We start from the raw sequence: 18,640 nt of genomic DNA, 5'->3' as shown, positions 1-18,640 counted from the left end.
GCTTTGGCAGGCTGTGAGACAAAGTATGGACTCTGAAGCACCACAGGAGTGGCTGCGCCATCTCTCCCACCAGCAGGGTGGGGACCCAGGGAGTGGGGTCCCATGGGATCCCGACACCTTCACCCCAACAAGGAGAGCTGCCCAAGCACCCAGCTAGCAGGCAGGCATCACTGGATAGCAGCGCAGGATTACATGCTCTGCCAGTGCCAGAGCTCAGTCTGGGACAGAGGAGATGCCCCTCCAATGCTGCTGAGGAAAACCCCAAACCATAATTCTGCCAACATGTGAGGCACTGTCCTGTGATGGCTTTTGGGACATATGATGTAGGTAGGGGGCCAAGCCCAAAGCTTACTAAATTGCTGCAAAAATTTTTTGTTTTAGTATAATTGTTTGGCTTATTGCTGCCATTTTATTTTCTTTCCATTGATGAACAACCCTTTTAAGCATCTGAAAGTTGCCAGATTTCTTTTTTAATAATTCTAGTACTTGGCAAATTCTCTTGCTTTGAAAAGGCTTTCTAAACATCCGATATCCACATGGCTGTAACAGAGACATTTATATCCTAATTAATTAACCATGGATATTAAGGATTTCAACCTATATTGGTATCTTTGCTGCTGCCACCAAGCCATCAGTGGGAACATGCAAATTTTATCATTTACACACTTTAAATGTAAAAGTGATACAACTGCAGGGAAATCTTCCACTAAACAACATCAACTTCAATCACATAACTACAGGTACTTTGAGTCTTACCTGTTCCTTCACAACAGGGTCACATTTCTACTCTGCAAAATACAGCAGCCACAGAATCCATTAAACAATTTACTCCCAATTCACACACCACCACATAACGAATTTCCAGCGTGTGCTTTACTATCAAACTGGGACATTCACACACAAATTTTTGTGGAGGATAAGGCACAGAGCTAGGCAAACAGTTGTCAATACTAATTAAACTCCACTAGAGGAAAAAATTTTTACTTTGAATCTTGCTTAGGATGCCTCCCTGATGCCCCTAAGAGGGCATACCTGATTGGGCTTTTGGAGGGGCAGACACAGGGGGAAGGGTCTGTTTAAAAGCCTTACGCTACTTCTGGGAATTTGAGAGCCTCTTTCTTACTTGAGGAATGCAGTACAGACCTGGCTTGGAGCTTGTGACAGAGCCTTAAAAACCAAGCAGTTCTAACGAATTTCTGCATTTCACGCAGCAGCCCTGTGGCTCTGTGATCACCAGGGGCACAGCATACTCAAAACAAAAGCAAACTGCAACATGGGCTCCACTTAACCCTTGCAAACCAGTATACTTTCCACAAGGCTATGAACTCTTTGAAACAGGCAAAAAGAAACTTCCTTCTCTGCATGCATTTTGCATGTAATGATCCCCTCCACTTCACACGCATAGAGCTGGGTGGCTCGTCCCTTCCCTCCCTTGGCACACTGCTGCAGCACCCTGTCGCTCAAAAGCAACCAGGTACAACACTTATGGGGTACACACGTAGGCACACTTCCCAACCCAGAAGATGGAAGGAAAGGGTAACAATTAAACCAGGAGTTACTATACCACAGCAGTACATATGCCCACGCCAACTCTTGTATTACACATCCAAACCTCTGCATCAGAAACCTCACCTGTGGTAGCCTCAATAAAACATGTGATGGTTCTTTGGAAGTCACCACCCCCCTCCACACAGTGCTTTTATAACAATGCAGAGAGAACCCAAGAGTAAAAGCACAAACAACAAAACCAAGCAAAGAACATTCGCCATTAAATAATACCCCTATTCATGGTCAAATTTCTTGCAACTGAAGGTAAGAAAGCAGCTGTCCCCATTCATAACACGCTTCTGTGCAATTTAGTCACCCAAATTTTCATTTAATGTTAATTGTACATTACATGCACCTAGTACTTAATAAAATATAAACACACTTATATTCCACATCTCTCTGCTCCTGTTATTACATATGACATGGTTTATTACTTCACAACTTCAGGGAGACTCACAAGCATATGGCATGGCTAGCAGGGACAGCAACAGGCCACCTAGAACTACTCCCACATCCTTCACAGGACATTTCCTAACACAGACAAAAGAAGGATACTACTTTTTTCCAGCTCTGTTGACTAGTGTTATCACACTTATTTCCTTGCGTCCTCTTTGTTGTCTTAAATTCTTTCCCAACACCTTGCTATTCCTTCCTCCCTCTGGATGACCCTCCAGCTCCCCGCTTTCCCTATCTCTGTTTACCATTATTTTCTTGACTCATTCAGCCAATCATTCACTCTCTTCCCCTCTCCTCTCCTCTCATGCACATGCAGCAGCGCCATTCACTCTCCCCTTCACGCACACGCACTCTGCATTGCCTGTTGTCTCAATGTAGGATCAGTGACGGGGGGCACGCTCTCAGTAGCTGCAAGCCACCAGGGTGCTGCTAATTCACCTGTACCCCAGCATGTCCCACTGCAGCTCTCCTTACACCTTCCCCAGTGAACACTTGTCTGACCCTGTTTTTGAGGCCTTTCTTGCATTTCAGCTAAAAAAGCCTGACCACTCTCAAATCAGTTTCAGGAGTGTATTTTCCAGCTGTAACTGGGAGATGAGCAAAACCAAACTCTGAAGTATGTGACCTGTTCGAATACTTCAGGAGACCACACCACGTAAGTTTATTTCTAGTTAGATATTTGTCTATTAGAGGCTCAAATCTGGTGGAAAATAAATCATTTTTCACAGGACAGCCCCAATTGTAAAAGCTGAAGGACCTCCACTGCTTAAAGCTGAATGGGTTTCTAGGCTCAGATAAAGAGAAATACAAAGTAATTCCCAGACAATAAATCTTTGCATGTTTCCAAAACCAGTATGATATATCAACTGTTACCTCTATTTTGATCGAAATAGGAAAGATCTAATATTTCACAAAGAAAGCTTCAGGAAATCATAAGACAGAAGACAATACTTCAGCAAATATCATAAGCGTTCCGGTCACCAACTACATGCTCACCTAAATTTCACTCAGATTTTCAAATTTCATCTTTAAGCAATTCAGCTTCTAGGGATTTATCACTGTTATCCATCTTAACTTTGATCTCACTTGTATATACACCCTTCCATCAAATTAACCTGCACACACAAAAGAAACATAACACACAACTCCAAACTCACAAGCACACCGTAAGGCCCAAAAGCCAATCCTGCAACACCAACAGGATTTCTCAATGTAAAGAAACAGATTTGCACGGATGACTATGTACATGAAGGGCAGAAAGGGCCTGGATAGGTCTAGGCTTTTCAACAGGATGTTATCAGCAGCATTTCTTGGTAGTGCTCCAAGAAACATGTGTTGGTACTACCAGGTGGGTTTCTGAAAGATCCAGGAACTCTCAAAAGTCAAGCCTACTCACTAGGGTAAGAACAGGCTTTTGCTAGACAGATGACTACAGTTACTAACAGAATCTAGACTTTGTCTCTCATTCTGAGAGATCAACCAACTACTGCTTCACTCTGTAAACCTCGTACCAGGGTACTGCAAAAGGGGTGTTTCCCTTAGGGTGAAGAAGGGTCAGGCAAAGGTGCCTGTGGAAAACAAGAACGGTGACAGCTCTTTGTGATTTCCTGAGGAGTACCACACACGAGATGAACTTGCTGTATGCTGCATATCAGATGCGAGAGATACACGGGCAAGGTGGCAGCAAGAGGCAGGGAAGACACTTGATGTGTAGAGATGGGGAAAAGCACCTTCACAAAGGGCACTGCACAGGGCTGTCAAAGGATGCCAGCAAGATCACAAACTTGCTTGTCCCCCTCTCGACTTTGCACAGGCAGGAAAATCATCCACACTCCCCCTGCCTCCCTAGTCTCACAGTGCCTTTTCCACTTCCTCTTTAGTTCAAGATAGTGAGACAATTAAGTCACTTCTTGCATTGGACCCCACCACCCTGTCCAAGATGAGCAGACAGCCCTTGTTGGGCAATGGCTGCAGCACAGCAGGGGCTGCCAGGAGTGCAAGATTGCTGTCTGTGCCCCTCCGTTGACTCTCCTTCCATTTCTGACAACATGCCAGCAGAGCTACAGGACATACAGAAAGATCTTGTTCAAAAACAACAGCCAAATCAACATGACAACACTTCCCTGCCTGGTAGATGACAAGCCATAGGTCTACAGTCAGTCCCACAAGAACTGCTTCAACTTGGATGAGCATGCTAAAGTCCAATTTTTGCCTTAAACTGTCTTTTCAGCTCCTGGACATCAGACTGAAAAATTCTGCAAAGTAAATAGAATTTAAACCAGTGCCTGAGCTGATGACTTTCCAACACCCACAAATGTTTTGTTGACACCTCAGGATGCACATTCAATTTAAAACATCTCTGCAACAGAAGTTTGACTACTCACCTCACCACATAAAAATGCTCAGCTGAGAAGAGTTACAAAAGTGAGTGAAATTACATTTTTATTAGCTCTCTTCTCAGTATCTGCCACTAAACTGAGCACATTTACTAAACTGCCAGTACCCTGACACAGGACAGACAGTATCTCAGAGGGCTAAGGATGGAGCAGTTTGGGCAGCGGTTGCATAGGAAGCAGCTACAGGGGAACAAAGTCACACCCAATCCAACTGCAGGCTGCTGCCAAGGGAACAGGCTCAGCCTCCCAGAGCCCTCTGTCTGCACCCTCTCCCTTGGGTCAGCTCCAGCCACCTCACTGACAGGGATGAATTGGAGCAGCTCACCAATCCAGCTCAAAACAACCCTCCCTCTCCTCTTCCTTCTCTGCAGGCTTCACTTTCTGTAAGATCAGTGAGCACATGTGGCTGCAATGTGCTAGTGGGAGCACTTGGAAGTGGCAGGGTGCTACTTCTCAGCTGTGCAACTGGGGGTAGGGCATATGCAGAGCACTCCTTTTGCGGCACTGTCATCTTCAGTCATGTTAAATCAGCTGCAGAAGGGCGTTTTCCTTCTCTCTACAGATGCACTGAGGCCTGCCAGAAGAAACGGAAGGATGGAAAAGGTGAGGCAGTAAAGCAAAGCTCCCAGCACAGCGCTGCTCAGAGCCATTCATACCCGACCAGGCAGAGACATCTGTCAGTCCCATTGACCTGCCAGGTTGCACACTGTGTGGCACCCCAGGAGCCTCCCCGATGCCCAGACCCTGCACATGTCCTCCATCATGTAGGTAGCTGCCCCAGACTACAGGTTCCTCCTGAAGCAGAGCAGCAAGGTGTGGGAGAGCAGCCAGGGACTGCCAGCACAACCACAGTTAGGGGAACACTCAAACTGACCCACAAACAGAATGAAGGCAGGGTAGAGTGGTTGCTCCTCCAAAAAGGACTGGTTAGTCACTTGACCTCAGTTTCAAAGTAATACGCTGCTCAATTTTTTTTTTTTTTGGCGGGGTGGTGGTGGGCGGAACACAGTAAAATTACTAGTGTCCTACTCACTAGACAACCCAAGTTCATCTAATTAAGGAGCACTAAACCATCTCCTCTATTCCCTCTACCTTGTTAGACTATTGGCTCAACACTTCAGTTCTCCAGACATCACAGAACACCCCTCAACTGCCTTTAGACTGTGCCAGACACCAGCACTATGGAAGTGACCATGTAAGCAAAGACTTCAGCTGTAGTATGTGCAAGCTGCTACGCAAATCAATGCATTTCTCCTTGCTTCTCTTTATGAGCCTTGTTTCAGACCCTCTTGACTAAGTCAAACTAAATAGCAGACTTCTCCCCATCCTGTTCTCACCCTCCTTGTCTCTGACCCATCAGCCTGCAGTCATCCCTTCCAAGCCTTCATGCACTCGCTCAGCCGAAGTGCGGCATTCACCTCCATGGGTGATCTGAACCAGAAATGTGGGATCGAGCCCACCAGGGTTTATCAAAACCTCAACAACTCACAGAAATCAGCTCTTGATTTTTGTGTTTTCTGGGTTTCATCTGCTTCCAGGGTGCAAGTCACAGCAGCACTTCTTTGTGCTGCTACAACAAATACCTACAGGGCAGCTGGTACGTGCATTCTCTAGGCATAAAGGCGCAAGCTTACTGCTGATCCTACACAGGATGCATTGCCAAGGTTTAGGGCATGCTCCAACAGGTTGCTACAGAATATACCTGCAAGTAGTGACGCTTACAACAGGCAAATTCTTGTAAATAAGAAAAACCCACCCACAACACAGACTCCCCAGGGCTGCTCCTGAGTCCCTGATTGCACACCCAGCTTCTCTGGCCACTAGAAACCCCTCTCAGAGGCTCAGGACAACTATAACTTGTTTCTTACTTGGAGTACATCTTATTTCTCACTCCCTCACCATATACCACAAAAATTTTGAAGACAACATTTCTTGCAGTTAGCATATTAATGAGCCCTCCCATCCAGCTTCTGCACCTACTCAGAAGTGAACTATTATTGTCCTCAGCTGGAGTCACTCAGCTGCTGAGAAGCACCACATCAGGTGCCAGGCCCTGCAGATGATGCAGTGGATGACCATCAGCTTTCTTATCAGCTCCATTATGGGACTGAGGGTGGCAATAAGCACTGCATTCAGCTTCCTTTGTCAAGGCACAAGAGCTTGTAAAAACTATGCTACTGCAAGTCACAGAAAGGTTTGCCTTGTAGTACTGCTCACTCAGCTACCTTGCTGATCAGCCCAGTCTGTCTCACTACAAGTGTCTTGCAGACAGTTGCAAGAATCCCTGCAACTCCTCCTTCCCATGCAGAGCACACTAATGCTGTGCCAATAGCAGCCTGAATCCTCATGTTTAAATCAGCGACGAAGGTAATGCATGTCTCCATCCTCAGCAATGCTCGTGTCTGTCAGACATCACACACTGCCAGGGAGCCTCTACTCCGTTCCCAGGCAGCACACAAAGCCCAGAGATAACTGTCCCCTCAAAAGCCAGGGATGAGGACTGACTCATCCACAGCCCCTCATCTTCTTAGGCCTCCTTCTCCCTCCTCTGCTGGAGCTCCTACATGACAGTCCTCACTCCTCGTTCAAGCAGGGAACAAACTGCTCCTGAGGGCTGCCCGGGTCTGGCAGTTGCCTGGCTCACCCGCAGTCCCCAGTACAGCAGAAACAGAGCAGTATATGAACGCTCCAGGACCATCTTTCAAAGGCATTTTGGCCCTTTCCTCCCAGTACAAAGTAAGAAAGACAGGGGAGCTTAAACCTAACTAGCGTGACTACAAAAATGCGTTCACTCTTTTCAACAAGTTACTTCTGTTCTATAAAGCAACAACAGAAATTCAGGAAATGATCAACAGGCTGATTTAGCCTCAACAAGGACAGAGGGCTCTCCTCTCCCCCAAAACTCCCCTCCCACCCCAGGGATGACATCGACTCCTGGCAGCCTTGCATGCGGAGCAGACCCTGCGAGGCCTCGTGGGGCAGAAACAATGCTGGAGCTCCCACAGGCACTCTGAACTAGCACAAAAATTTTACTGAATGAGGCATTAAAAATTGCTTCACCAGCCACGCTCGCCATCTATGAAGTTATCACAGATGGTCCAAGAGCACAATCACGAATGCCACAGCCTCAGGGATGCTGGTGGTTATCGGTGAAGCTTCAGCAGCCCAAGACGGAGAGAGGCAAGCGAGAGTCACCATAAGCCCCAGAGCACAAACACCTTCTCCAACACCTCTGACAAGCCTCCCATCTGCACGTGGAAGAGGAAGCACCACGCACCCTGGCAAACCGCGTAAGGAATAGACGGGAGAGAGATCAATCAGCGGGAACGAGCTATGGTGTAAGCATTCTGACACCAGTTAGACAGTATTCGTGGCGATGCGGGGCTTCACCAGGTCGCAGCAGCCCTGGGTATCGCACGCTCGCCTCCCCCACAACCAAACCCACCCGGCTGCTGACAGGCCCCGCACACCGCCGCCCTTCAGCCACCCCCCACTCCCCCCCACCGGCGGCGGCTCGCTCACCGAAGTACTCCTTCTTCATGTGCATCTCCAGCTCCTTCTCCAGCTCCAGCGTCAGCGCCTCCAGCCGCCTCTCCGCCTGGCTGGGGCCGCTCTCCCGGCACGGCGTCACCTGGTAGGGGAGCTTGAATTTGGGAGCCGAAGCGGAGCCTTTGGTCGGGCTGTAGGTGTAGGGGGGGGCCGCCTCGGGGGCGGCGGCCGGGTGTTGCTGGTCGTGCCGCGGCGGCGACTGGGCATGGATCTTGTGGTAGAGGTCCCCTAGCTCGGGCACGGCGCCGTCCTCCTGCAGGCCGGGCCCCAGCAGGGAGGAGCGGGGCGAGGGCAGCTGCAGCTCGGGGTAGGCGCTCATGGAGCCGCGGGAGCTCCGCGAGCTCTGGCTGGAGATGCTGGAGCGCGGGCTGACCACGGCGGCGCCCGCCGCGCCGCGGCCCTCGGGGCCGCAGAGGCTGGAGCGGGGGCTGGCCAGGGCGAGCCCGGCGCCGCCCGCCCCCTCCGGCTCGGCGCTGCCCGGCGGGCCGTACCTGGAGTCCGAGTAGCTGGAGCGGGGGCTAGTGGTGCAGGAGTATTGGCTGGCGGTGCTAGAGCGGGGGCTGGCGTGGCGCTGGTCGTAGCCCATGCTGATGCCGCTGGTGCGGTTGCTGCTGGGCTTGCTGCCGCCGCCGTCGTAGCTGGTGAGGCTGGCGCGGGGGCTGGAGTGCTTGCTGGTGTCGCTGGCCGTGCTGGCGTAGCTGGAGCGGGGGCTGAGGGCGGCGCCGTCGTACTGCACCAGGCTGGCGCGGGGGCTGCCGTACTTCTGGCCGGGCACCACCAGGCTGGAGCGGGGGCTGGAGAACTTCTCGTAGGGCAGCGCGGCCGCGCCGCCCAGGCTGGAGCGCGGGCTGGAGAACTTGCCATGCTCGGCGACGGGGCCCGGCGAGGAGGCGGCCAGGCTGGCTCGCGGGCTGGCGGCGCCGTACTTGCCGTCCGGGCCGCCGGCCGCCCGCCCGCCGCCCTTGGCCACGTAGCCGCCCTCGTAGGCGCTGCCCGCGGCGTAGCGGTAGCCCTCGGCCGAGTAGCGCTTCCCCTTGTCGGCGAAGCCGCTGTAGCAGGGCAGCGCCACCTCGGAGCGGGTGCACAGCCCCTCCTCGCAGCACGGCGGCCCCGCGGCCGTTGGCGGCTCAGCGGCGCGGCCGTTGGCGGCGCGGAGCGGGGCGGCCGGCGCCGCGGGAGCGTAGGCTTTGCCGCAGGGGGCGGCGGCGGGGAAGGCTTCGGCGGGCGGCGGCGGCGCGGCGGTGCCGTTCATCTTCCGGCCCCGCTGCTCCGCCGTCATGTGGGCGGCGATGACCCGCTTGGTCTCCTCCAGGTCGGGGTGCAGTGCCAGGTCCCGGCGGCCGCCCCGGCCATACGGACCCTCTGGGCAGGGCCCATAGAGGGACAGATCCTCCATGAACTTGGTGGCCTTCAGTGCCATGTCCTCCTCGTACTTCTCCATGCTCGGCCGGAGCCCGGCGGCGCGGGCCGGAGGAGGGACGGCGAACTCTCTGCGAAAGCGCAGCCCAGGGCAGAGAAAGGAAAGGTGGAGGAAAAAAAGAAATAAAATCCAAAGCCAAAAAACACCCCAAAAGAAAGCCCCTTCCCGTGGTCCTGGCGGGGCAGTGGCGCGACGCGGCTCCTTCTCCGGAGGGCGGCGAGGCGGCAGTCACCTCGGCGGCATCCCCGCGCCGCAGCGCTGGGCTCGGTGCAGCCGGACTGCCCGGCGGCGCGCGGCGAGCGGAGACGAGGAGCCCCTGTGTCACTTTCCAGCCTTAAATAAGTTGCTCGGTCCAGTCAATGGCGCGCGGCGCGGAGGAATTTGCGCTCGGCGGCTCCCTGCCCCCGCCGCCCCCGGCCGGCCGCCCCGCGGCGGGGCCGCAGCCCGCCCCGCACCCCTGGGCGGGGGGCGAAGGCGGCGGCCGGCCCGCAGGGGCTTTGCGGCGCGGCGAGCAGAGCGCGGGGCGCGGCGAGGCAGGGACTCCTTTGTGTGGGGCAGGAATGCGAGGAAGGAGACTGGGCGCTGCGTCCCGCTGGAATGTAGTTAATGCTGGAGCCAAACAATGATTTTCACCGAGTCAGTCAGGGAGAGGGCGGCCGCAGCACTGCTCGGCGGCTGGGCCGGCGGCTCTCCTCTTCGGCCGGCGCTCACCGATCCTTGCCTGGGGCTGGAGGGCGGGCGGGCGCTGCCCCTGCTCGCAGCGGATCGGGAGGCGGCGGGGCTGTCACCGCGCCCCGGGCCGCCGCCGGGCGGGAAGCGGGGACTCGGCGGGGCGCCCTGAGGGCGGCCGTGCCTGGGGGGGGGGGTGTCTGTCAGGGAGAGAGGCAGGCGCTGGACCGCCGCCCGGGGTTCCCGCCTTCCGGGGGGCTCCGCCGCTCTCGTCCCTGACTGGAACTTTACAGTGGGACCCGCGGCCTCGTCCTGCCGCGGGAAGGGGGGCAGCTGCCGCCCGTCCCGCCTCCGCCGTCCTGCCGGGGATGCGGCTGGGGGCGCCGAGCGAAATTGCCGGCGTCTCGGCTGTGCCTGCAGCGGGCGGGGGGTTGTGGGATCAGCCCCGCTGCTCCAAATGGCTCGCACCTGTGCAAAATCCCCGGACCGTCCAGGTGACTCTGCTGAGAGGACCTGTGCTTTAGCACAACAGCTGATAATTATTTGCAGTTATTTATTCGGTCTTAGGGGAAAAAAAAAAGCAGTACGAACACGTATGGTAAACATATTGTGGCCTAAAGCAATCTATGAATTGACACGAGTTTAAAAAAGAACGCTACTGTCTGGAACTTTGCAAGAGCTTCATCTGTTGATCCAGTAACAAACAAGACTCAGCGCTGTTTGCCTTTTACATCTGTATGCTCATGAAAAAGGCTGTCAGAAAACACCACCTCTGAAATGGCTACTGAACTGAGACCTCTGGAACCAAACCATAGCCCACAGTTAATTTTTTTCACCTAAGCTGCAAATCCCTCGCGATCACTTGTGTCAGTGGCAAAAATGCTGACAAAGCCCTAACAATAGGTACCTGAGCAGTGTCCTTACACTGCTAGGTGCTGAGCACACTGTGAGGAGAGAAATGTGTTGCAAGTTTGAGCTGTAGGTACTCTGCTGTGCCAAGAACATTTTATCCTCTTATCATACCTAATTAAACATTAAAAGCAACTGTGTACTCAGAAATGTCCCCAGCTGTGGAGGGCAATTGATTGGCAATCTGTTTGTTTGTGCATGCAGGGGTGGCAAACAAAAAAAAAAAAAAATGCAACAAACGGTGTAAACGTGCAGAGCAAGACCTGAAAATCAAACCTATTAGATGTGGGAGAGGTAGTCCACTGTCACTGTGAACATACATGTGCAAATACAACCTGTCTTGGGAGTCACGTGCTATTTTCTAATGTGTGTTCACATCTTCCATTACATTTTTTTCCCAAGCTAAACAAGCTGTTACCATGTGCTTCTGCAGCTTGCTACTTGTGGAACAAGTTACATTTCACCTCTAGCCTGCAGGTGTGTGATGGTCCAAAGTGCCTCTTGCAGTTGTGCATCCTGGCGCACACCATCGCGGCTCTGACAAACACAGCACAGGCCTCAGCATCAGCAGCAAAAGCTTCCCAGCAAATGTGCCATGGCACTGAGCGGGATCACAGCTGCACTTCAAGTCCCCGTCCCATTCAAGCCTTGGACTTTCTGGTGATGCTGTCAGCAAGGACACAAACTGTGCTGTTAGCCACATAGTGCGGACACATACCCGCTAAGAACAGAGAGATGCTCCTTCCTCAGAGCACATGGAAATCACCATTAACTTGAGCCCTCGTCTACCCAACCTGGGACCCCTGCACAAAGGTTGTTTGGGGCTGTAGGCATCTCATGGGCTGCTGCCTTCAAGTGTAGCAGTGTAGAGCTCCTTCTTCAGTCGTTCCTGGGGCCTGTCCTAGGGTGTTCTATCCTGTTACTGACTTAGAATTCCTGATTGCCAATTTTCATAAGGTTGTCTTCCTGAGAAACTAGGAGAGGCTCATGGACAACCTGGGAACTTGGTCATCAGAGCACATGTAAAGAAATATTAATCTATTTTAAGGTTGGGTTTGGGTTTTGTTTGGTTTTTAACAAAAAACTTTACAACATTAGATAACTTCACTATTAATCTAACAGAGTGGGTAGGACATACTGGGAGGCCCTGCCTGTGTGCTCATGCAAGGAAGCGTTTTGAGCAGCTGTCTTTACAGTAGGAACTACAGAGCTGATGCTGGGTGAAGTCAGAAGCGTAAGCTACAGCAGGAGCTGCTTGTCCTTCTGTAGTTCTGTCCTCTGAGCCACAAATCTGCCCTTGTTCCACCTTTTGAGGCAGCACAGTTCTATGCCTCTGCTGCTGCCAGCAGGTAGCAAGTTTCTACAGTAGCCTCTCGGTATGTAAGTTGTTAACGCACGTGCTTTGTTGTGTATGAACTCACCAGAAAAACCTCCTGGGGACACAGAGAATCTGAGGAATCAAAGGAAACAGCCCATTTTCGTAAGTGATGTGGATTAAATTATAAAAATCACTTACTTTTACTGTTGAAACCTTAGTCACGATACATAAAGCCTCAAAGCCAGGCCCCGCCAAGCCTGCTGCAGCCCTGGTCCAGAGTATCACTGCACAGCATTCCCGTCTCAGCCCTGCTGCAGGAGCAATGTTGCAGACCTGCTCTTCACCAGTAAATCATACTTCTGTCACACACATAATGAACATAACATTTATCCACACTATAGCCACAGATGTAGCCCACATGGGCGAAATAAATATGTTTGCAGTGGTACATAGCACACTCAAGCACTGCTGCGTTTCTCATAGAGGACCATGTGTGCTGGGCTATGCAAACAAAATGTGTGGAGTTAAAGCTGCTGTTGCCGTAATAAGAAGCCCCATCATTCTTCTTACTGGTATATACAAGAAAACCCAAAGGACTGAGGACTGGGCAGTTACAGCTTGACAATCCTACCATGTTTTTCTCCCCACTTTATTTTAAATATATTTGCTTAATTTTAACAACCAGCAGTAAAATATATATATTGCCAAAAGACTCACATTTGTGCAACTAAGTGCACAGGAGCTGTCACAGAGTATTATAAAAGCTGAACTTCATTTCTTAATTTGGTGTGGTAATCCTTATGCCCAATTTTAAGTTGTATCAGTAAATCAGATATTAAGGAAAGCCAGCTGCTTCTGTTAAATCAACTCCTTTGTCTAAGCCTTAAAGGGAGCAGAAAAGCCAGGTGGAGTTATTGATCTGTGAATATCAGCTGGCTGGGCCTCACAGGCAGTGCACTCCTGTTTCTTCTAACTGCCAGCGCCTTCCAGGAAATGCTGCCTGAGCCAACAGGCAGGGAGACCTGATGGTTTTGTGTCCCTGAGTTGCAAACAGTTTGTTACCAACAAAGCAGAGAATCTGTGAATGTAAGAATTACTGGTAAAATTTTAGCCCTATTGACAATGGCAAAAACCCCACTGAGTTGCGTTTTGGTGTGCGTCACATTGGACGTGGTTTTACTGACACAGTGCAGGAGAGAGTTCCTCATCTCACTTCATCAGTTTAATAATTTGAAGCTGCTCCACAGATTTGCTTGTTGAATTGGATGCTACCTGATTTTGTGCAATTTCCCTCCTTGTCTCCAACATGAAGAAAAGATTGAAATTATACCTTGAGGTCCATAAGGTAAATAAGACTTATTATTAGTCAGGGATTTACTGTTCTCATTTCTGTTTTTAAAACTGATTGGTTTCTTTGTGAGGAATGTCATGATTAGTCTTTTTCTCTGGTCTGTTTTAAGCCTGATTAAAAAAAAATTGTGAAATTCATCCAAAAATAATGCTGAGGAATGTTTTTATTTTGGGAGGGGGGACTGAAGTTTTTGTTTTCTTTGAAGTGGTGGCTGTATTGTGTTTTATATTGCTTTGTTTTGCTTGTTTAGGTCCTGTATATTGATTTTTGTTGTGATAACTTTAAGTATAAGCAAGCTTTTTGGAATATGAAGTTTGGATGTTAATATGTATTTGGACTTGGGTGATTTGTTTGTGAATCACCTTGATCTGACATGTTTTTAAGAATACCCATTTGCAGTTGATCACAGCTTTTAAAAATTGAAATTATTGGATGTGTTTTAGGGCACCATCTTCTGGTAGACAGAACACATTGTATTTGAAGGCTACCTTTGCTAGGCACAACTATTTGAAATATTTTTGACTAACACTACTCTGTGGGCTTACAGGTCATTTCTCATTCTAAACCTGCAGTAAAACACTATTTAACATTTTTCACATTCTTCTTCTTCACTGCAAATGCAGCTATTCACCATGCTGCAAAAATATAACTTGGGACAGACCTTGTAAAATTCCAGTCACAGCAGGCACTTTGTGAACGTGCTGGGTTAGACAGACAACATATGTCCAAGCACTTATGATTAATACACCATTTATGTATCTTATTTCTTTTATAGGTTCATCTTCCACTTCTCTTATATATTTCCGATAGTAACACTTCTGGCCAAAGCAGTTTATTGGCTCATACTTTGGAGACTGTACACAGCCGTTGTCATACTTCCTTGCAATCACAGGACTTAATCACTGTATATTCAAGCACAATCAGTTAGCTTAATAGCAGCCACTACATTTGCATAAATACATAATTTAGTTGGCCAGCTCAGTTAGCAGGGCACCCACTTAGTACTTTTAAGGAGGTCTTAGGTTACACAGCTTCTTATTTCAGACACTTGGAAATATAAAAACAAACCTGGGACTTTACAGAGCTAAAATTTATCTTGACATTATAAAAAGAAGGTCCTGATTACAATACTGCAGACCATCACCCAGCAAAGAAATCAGGTAGCATTAGTGCATTTAATAAAAAATAGAAGCACTGTGTGAGAGCCAGACCGCTACACACATGCCCCGCAGTTCTCTGCTGGTGAAGAGTACCAGGCTAACTGCATGTGCCTCTATACCCATTCAAGAAATGAGGCAGGCTACCAGCACTGACCTCCTGACATGACAATACAACGCACTTCAGCTATGATGAGAAGGATCATTTCAGAAGAAAGAGGATGTTGGTTTGTTGAGAACACCAATTACATTTACATGTCATGGTATTTTCCATGCAAAATGGTATTGTAGAGATAAGACCTATTAACAGAAAATAACAAATATGCAAGATGTAAAGAGCTGTTCCATAAGCAATGGAGCTAATGAAGGCCAGTCTGCTACAGGTCTGTATTCTGCATCATTTGCATTCTCTAGCTTCTAACCTCTTCTCCAAATCTGCAATGACCCTGCAGTCCTGTCACCTGCTTTGTCCCATAGAGTGCTCCTGCTGCTACAGCACTTGCCCCAGGCCTCAGCCACTATATACGGTACCTCCAGGTTCCTCCCACCAACATCCCTCAATAGATTTGTCAGTGCTCTTCTGTCTCCAGCACTCCTCCTCTGCAGCATCTTTAATTCTCTCCTGGGTCCACCTACATACCTGCTCCCTGTCCACTTGTAATATCCACAGCTCCTGGCAGCTTCCTGGGCGTCTAGTTAGGTATCTCAGCCGCCCTCTTTTCCCCAGCACGCTCCTGCTACCTCCAGTTATTACTGGTTAGATGCGCAAAATGCAGCAACCTCCCCTGTGTGGACTCGCAATACAGACCCACCAGCAGGTAGGTGTGTAATACCACGCCTAAAAAGGCTAAGTGCTACTGCAGAAGCATGTCTGTGGGTCTGTCTCTCCTTACCTACAGCCATGTACTTGTAGAATCGCAGTAACTTTGAGATCACTGATGTAATTGTTTAATGTTTGCAAGTAGCTTCAAATGTTGCTGGAGAAGACAGGCAGAAATATTCCTTAAGTACCTTTTCTTTAGGAAATCGTACTGCAAATTTCTCACCTTTTCTCATGTGAGGAAAGAAACGTGCTGGTCAGAAAGACAGATAATGACGTGTATCTAAACAGTGATTTTCTTCTCATAATATAAACTGATATCAAGCTCTGTCTAGGAGTGCATTTATTTACTCCATCCCATTTGTCCCTTCAAGAAGAATCAGGGCCTCCAAATCAAACCATTAAATTGCCTCCGCCTCCTATTCCTTTGTCTGTAGATGTAAGTTCTCTGTAATCACTCTGCTTACACACTAGCCCAGAAATAATCTCAGCAAACAAAAAACAGACGACTGACTTGCGTAAGATTTGTTGTATTACTTTGATCCTAGTTTCTGTTTTCCTGCACATTCAGTATCTTAGATGCACAAAATTGAAGGCTTCTTGTCCTTATAGCTGCAAAGAGAAGAAAGAAAATATCTCTACATATAGGCACAGAACACAGGGGAAAAAACAAATATATTTTCCTTAATTCAGTTTTCTAATCCAAATTTACAATTTTGGGGCAGTAAAGGCTTGAAGAAGATAGTATATCAATGGTATATATGAACTGAACACAAGCCTGTTTCATTTTCTGGGATCTAATAAACGGCCAGCAAGAGGTCTTTGTCGTAAAGGTCAGAACCTGAAATGGCACATCAATCTGCTTGCCAGCTGTCAGAATCAACAGGCCAGGAAAGCATGCATCTCTCTCTGTGGTTCAACAATGAAATGGTTCTGTAAAGTAAAATTAAAATGGCACATATAACTACTACAAGCATTAAATGGTTATCTACAGGTTAAAGTTGTTCTTTAGGAAATGGGCTGGGCTGGTACAAGGCTGGCTGTCATCATGGCCCCAAAAGTTCTCACTCCTGAATGGTTATCAATTGCCCCTGAAGGGCGAGTCTCTAGAAGCTTTGGGAATCCGATAGGTTGCACTTGGTTTTTTCTTTTTTTTTTTTTCAACAGTAAGATTTTAGGAAAGTTGTTACAAATTTCTTCACTGTAAGTCAGAGCAGCTTAATGATCTCTAGTTAACTGTTGTGTGTCGGTAGAGGTCAATATTCCTTTCCATGCTCCACCGATGAAAGGGGATATTGAACTAACAGCAAAGAGATGCCAGATACACTTTCAGCTGCATTCAACTATGCTAAAATATTCCTCTGTTTTTCTTGTCCATTTCATACACGGCACTCAAATTCACTAAGTAAATAAAAAATACAAGCATCAAGAATGAATTGTTGCTATGAAAAGCAGCCAGAAAAGCTTATCTGTGTTACAGAAATTTGCATCAGTGTGAACAACTCGAGAATGCTGTGGGACAGAACAGCCAATGTATATCACTGCAAATACCAATTTGTAGATTGGTTTAATGAGCTGGCTCAAAAATTGTTAGTGATGACAGAGCCTACATCAGGATTGCCAAGGTAAGGCACTGGGAAAAACTCCTCCATTTTAGCATTTAAGTCTTGTGTCTTCCAACTACTCTTACTTCCATATCAATATTACTGCTGTTAGGACTTGAACAAATTGTTAGTTGAAAAGTGGCTTGCCTTTTTTTTTTTTTTAATTACTTGAAAGCTTAATAAATGCTTTAATTTATAATTTGCTCTCAAGAGCAAAAGGAAAGTTGGAAAATTCTACATTAATACAGTGTTGGTGACTAGCAGCTGATTAAGGACATTCATAGTCCATAAATTCTGAAGAGCAGTTTTTCATTTAGCAGCAGCAGTTTGCATTTTTAGTGCTTCATTCAGTATTGCCAAACTTAACAAGAACTGAATAGAACAGATGACACTATATGAACAACCTGTTATATGCTCTATAGAAGCAGCCTATGTAAAGAAAGTATAACTATTATATATATATATAAAATTCACTTCAAAGTACTCTACAGGAAGAATCTATTATTTTTTGCCATCTATTTACTACCCAGAAAAAAGCAGCACAATTGCATCTCCTAAATACACCAAGATGTAACTCTTTGCAGTTAAATTCTAGACTACCTTTCATGCTACAAACCAAACGATGATGCATCATTAAAATTAAAATTAATGCTTCTCTAAACTTAACCAGTGTCCTGCAGCAGTATCTCCCGATCTAAGATACAATGCCTAGTTAATTATGAACACTTTTGCGATCTGGCCTTATTGACAGACTTGTCTACTGCCCCGATAAACTATTATGTGTATCTTCTTGGACAACAGCATCCCAAATATTTTAAGAAATCATTTCAGTCCTGTCATCTTATGCTATTAACACCAATAACCTAAAGAATAGAAGCCCATGAGACTGCATAGTCCTCCCTCCTCTTTTTCACCCCCAAAACCGGTGTTGCATGTTATTTTGATTCAGCTTATATACCACTCAACTTCCAAGTCATGAACACTCTCGACTTCTGTAAAACTAATGCAATGCAATAGTTACCAGGCTTATACCCTCTACTCTTAGTAAGTGTTAGAAATCTATATTCCTCAATACCAACCAGCACAAGCAGGGAAATTTCTCAGGTAGTGCATGAGGTAGGATCACACTATCCATGATGTGTCATCAGCTGCGATAAAGCTTTGCTTATGTCACAATGAGCAGCACATCTCATTACACAGATAACAGGCGATTTGACAACTGATTTAATAAACCAGTAATTTTATTTTTACTAAAGCTTAAAAAAACCAAATGTCATCAGCCTTTATTTTTGGAAGATGTAATCAGACATACTAAATTCTAATCCTTCAACTCTTTATGACAAGAACTATAAAAGTTTCTCATTGTAGCACTGAAAATCCTTTCTGTAATGTCTCTTATTCATGTCTTTACCACTCACTCTTCACTCGTGCTGGTCAAGAAGC

At 48.0% G+C, this 18,640-nt stretch overlaps 1 protein-coding gene across 1 annotated transcript in view; it reads right to left on the bottom strand.

The window, feature by feature from the left end:
- The window catches only part of WTIP (WT1 interacting protein), an 86,036-nt gene extending 76,443 nt beyond the window's left edge, over positions 1-9,593 (bottom strand). Inside the window, exon 1 of the mRNA XM_075101384.1 lies at positions 7,923-9,593. Within this exon, the coding sequence (XP_074957485.1) occupies positions 7,923-9,390 (1,468 nt within the window). The 5' untranslated portion in view covers positions 9,391-9,593. The remainder of the gene's footprint in view (positions 1-7,922) is intronic.
- Positions 9,594-18,640: the final 9,047 nt, after the last annotated feature.

Source organism: Phalacrocorax aristotelis, chromosome 8 (assembly GCF_949628215.1).
Source record: "Phalacrocorax aristotelis chromosome 8, bGulAri2.1, whole genome shotgun sequence".
Lineage (NCBI taxonomy): Eukaryota > Metazoa > Chordata > Aves > Suliformes > Phalacrocoracidae > Phalacrocorax > Phalacrocorax aristotelis.
Note: the sequence above shows the minus strand (reverse complement) of the source record. Positions and strands in the feature narration are given on the sequence as shown.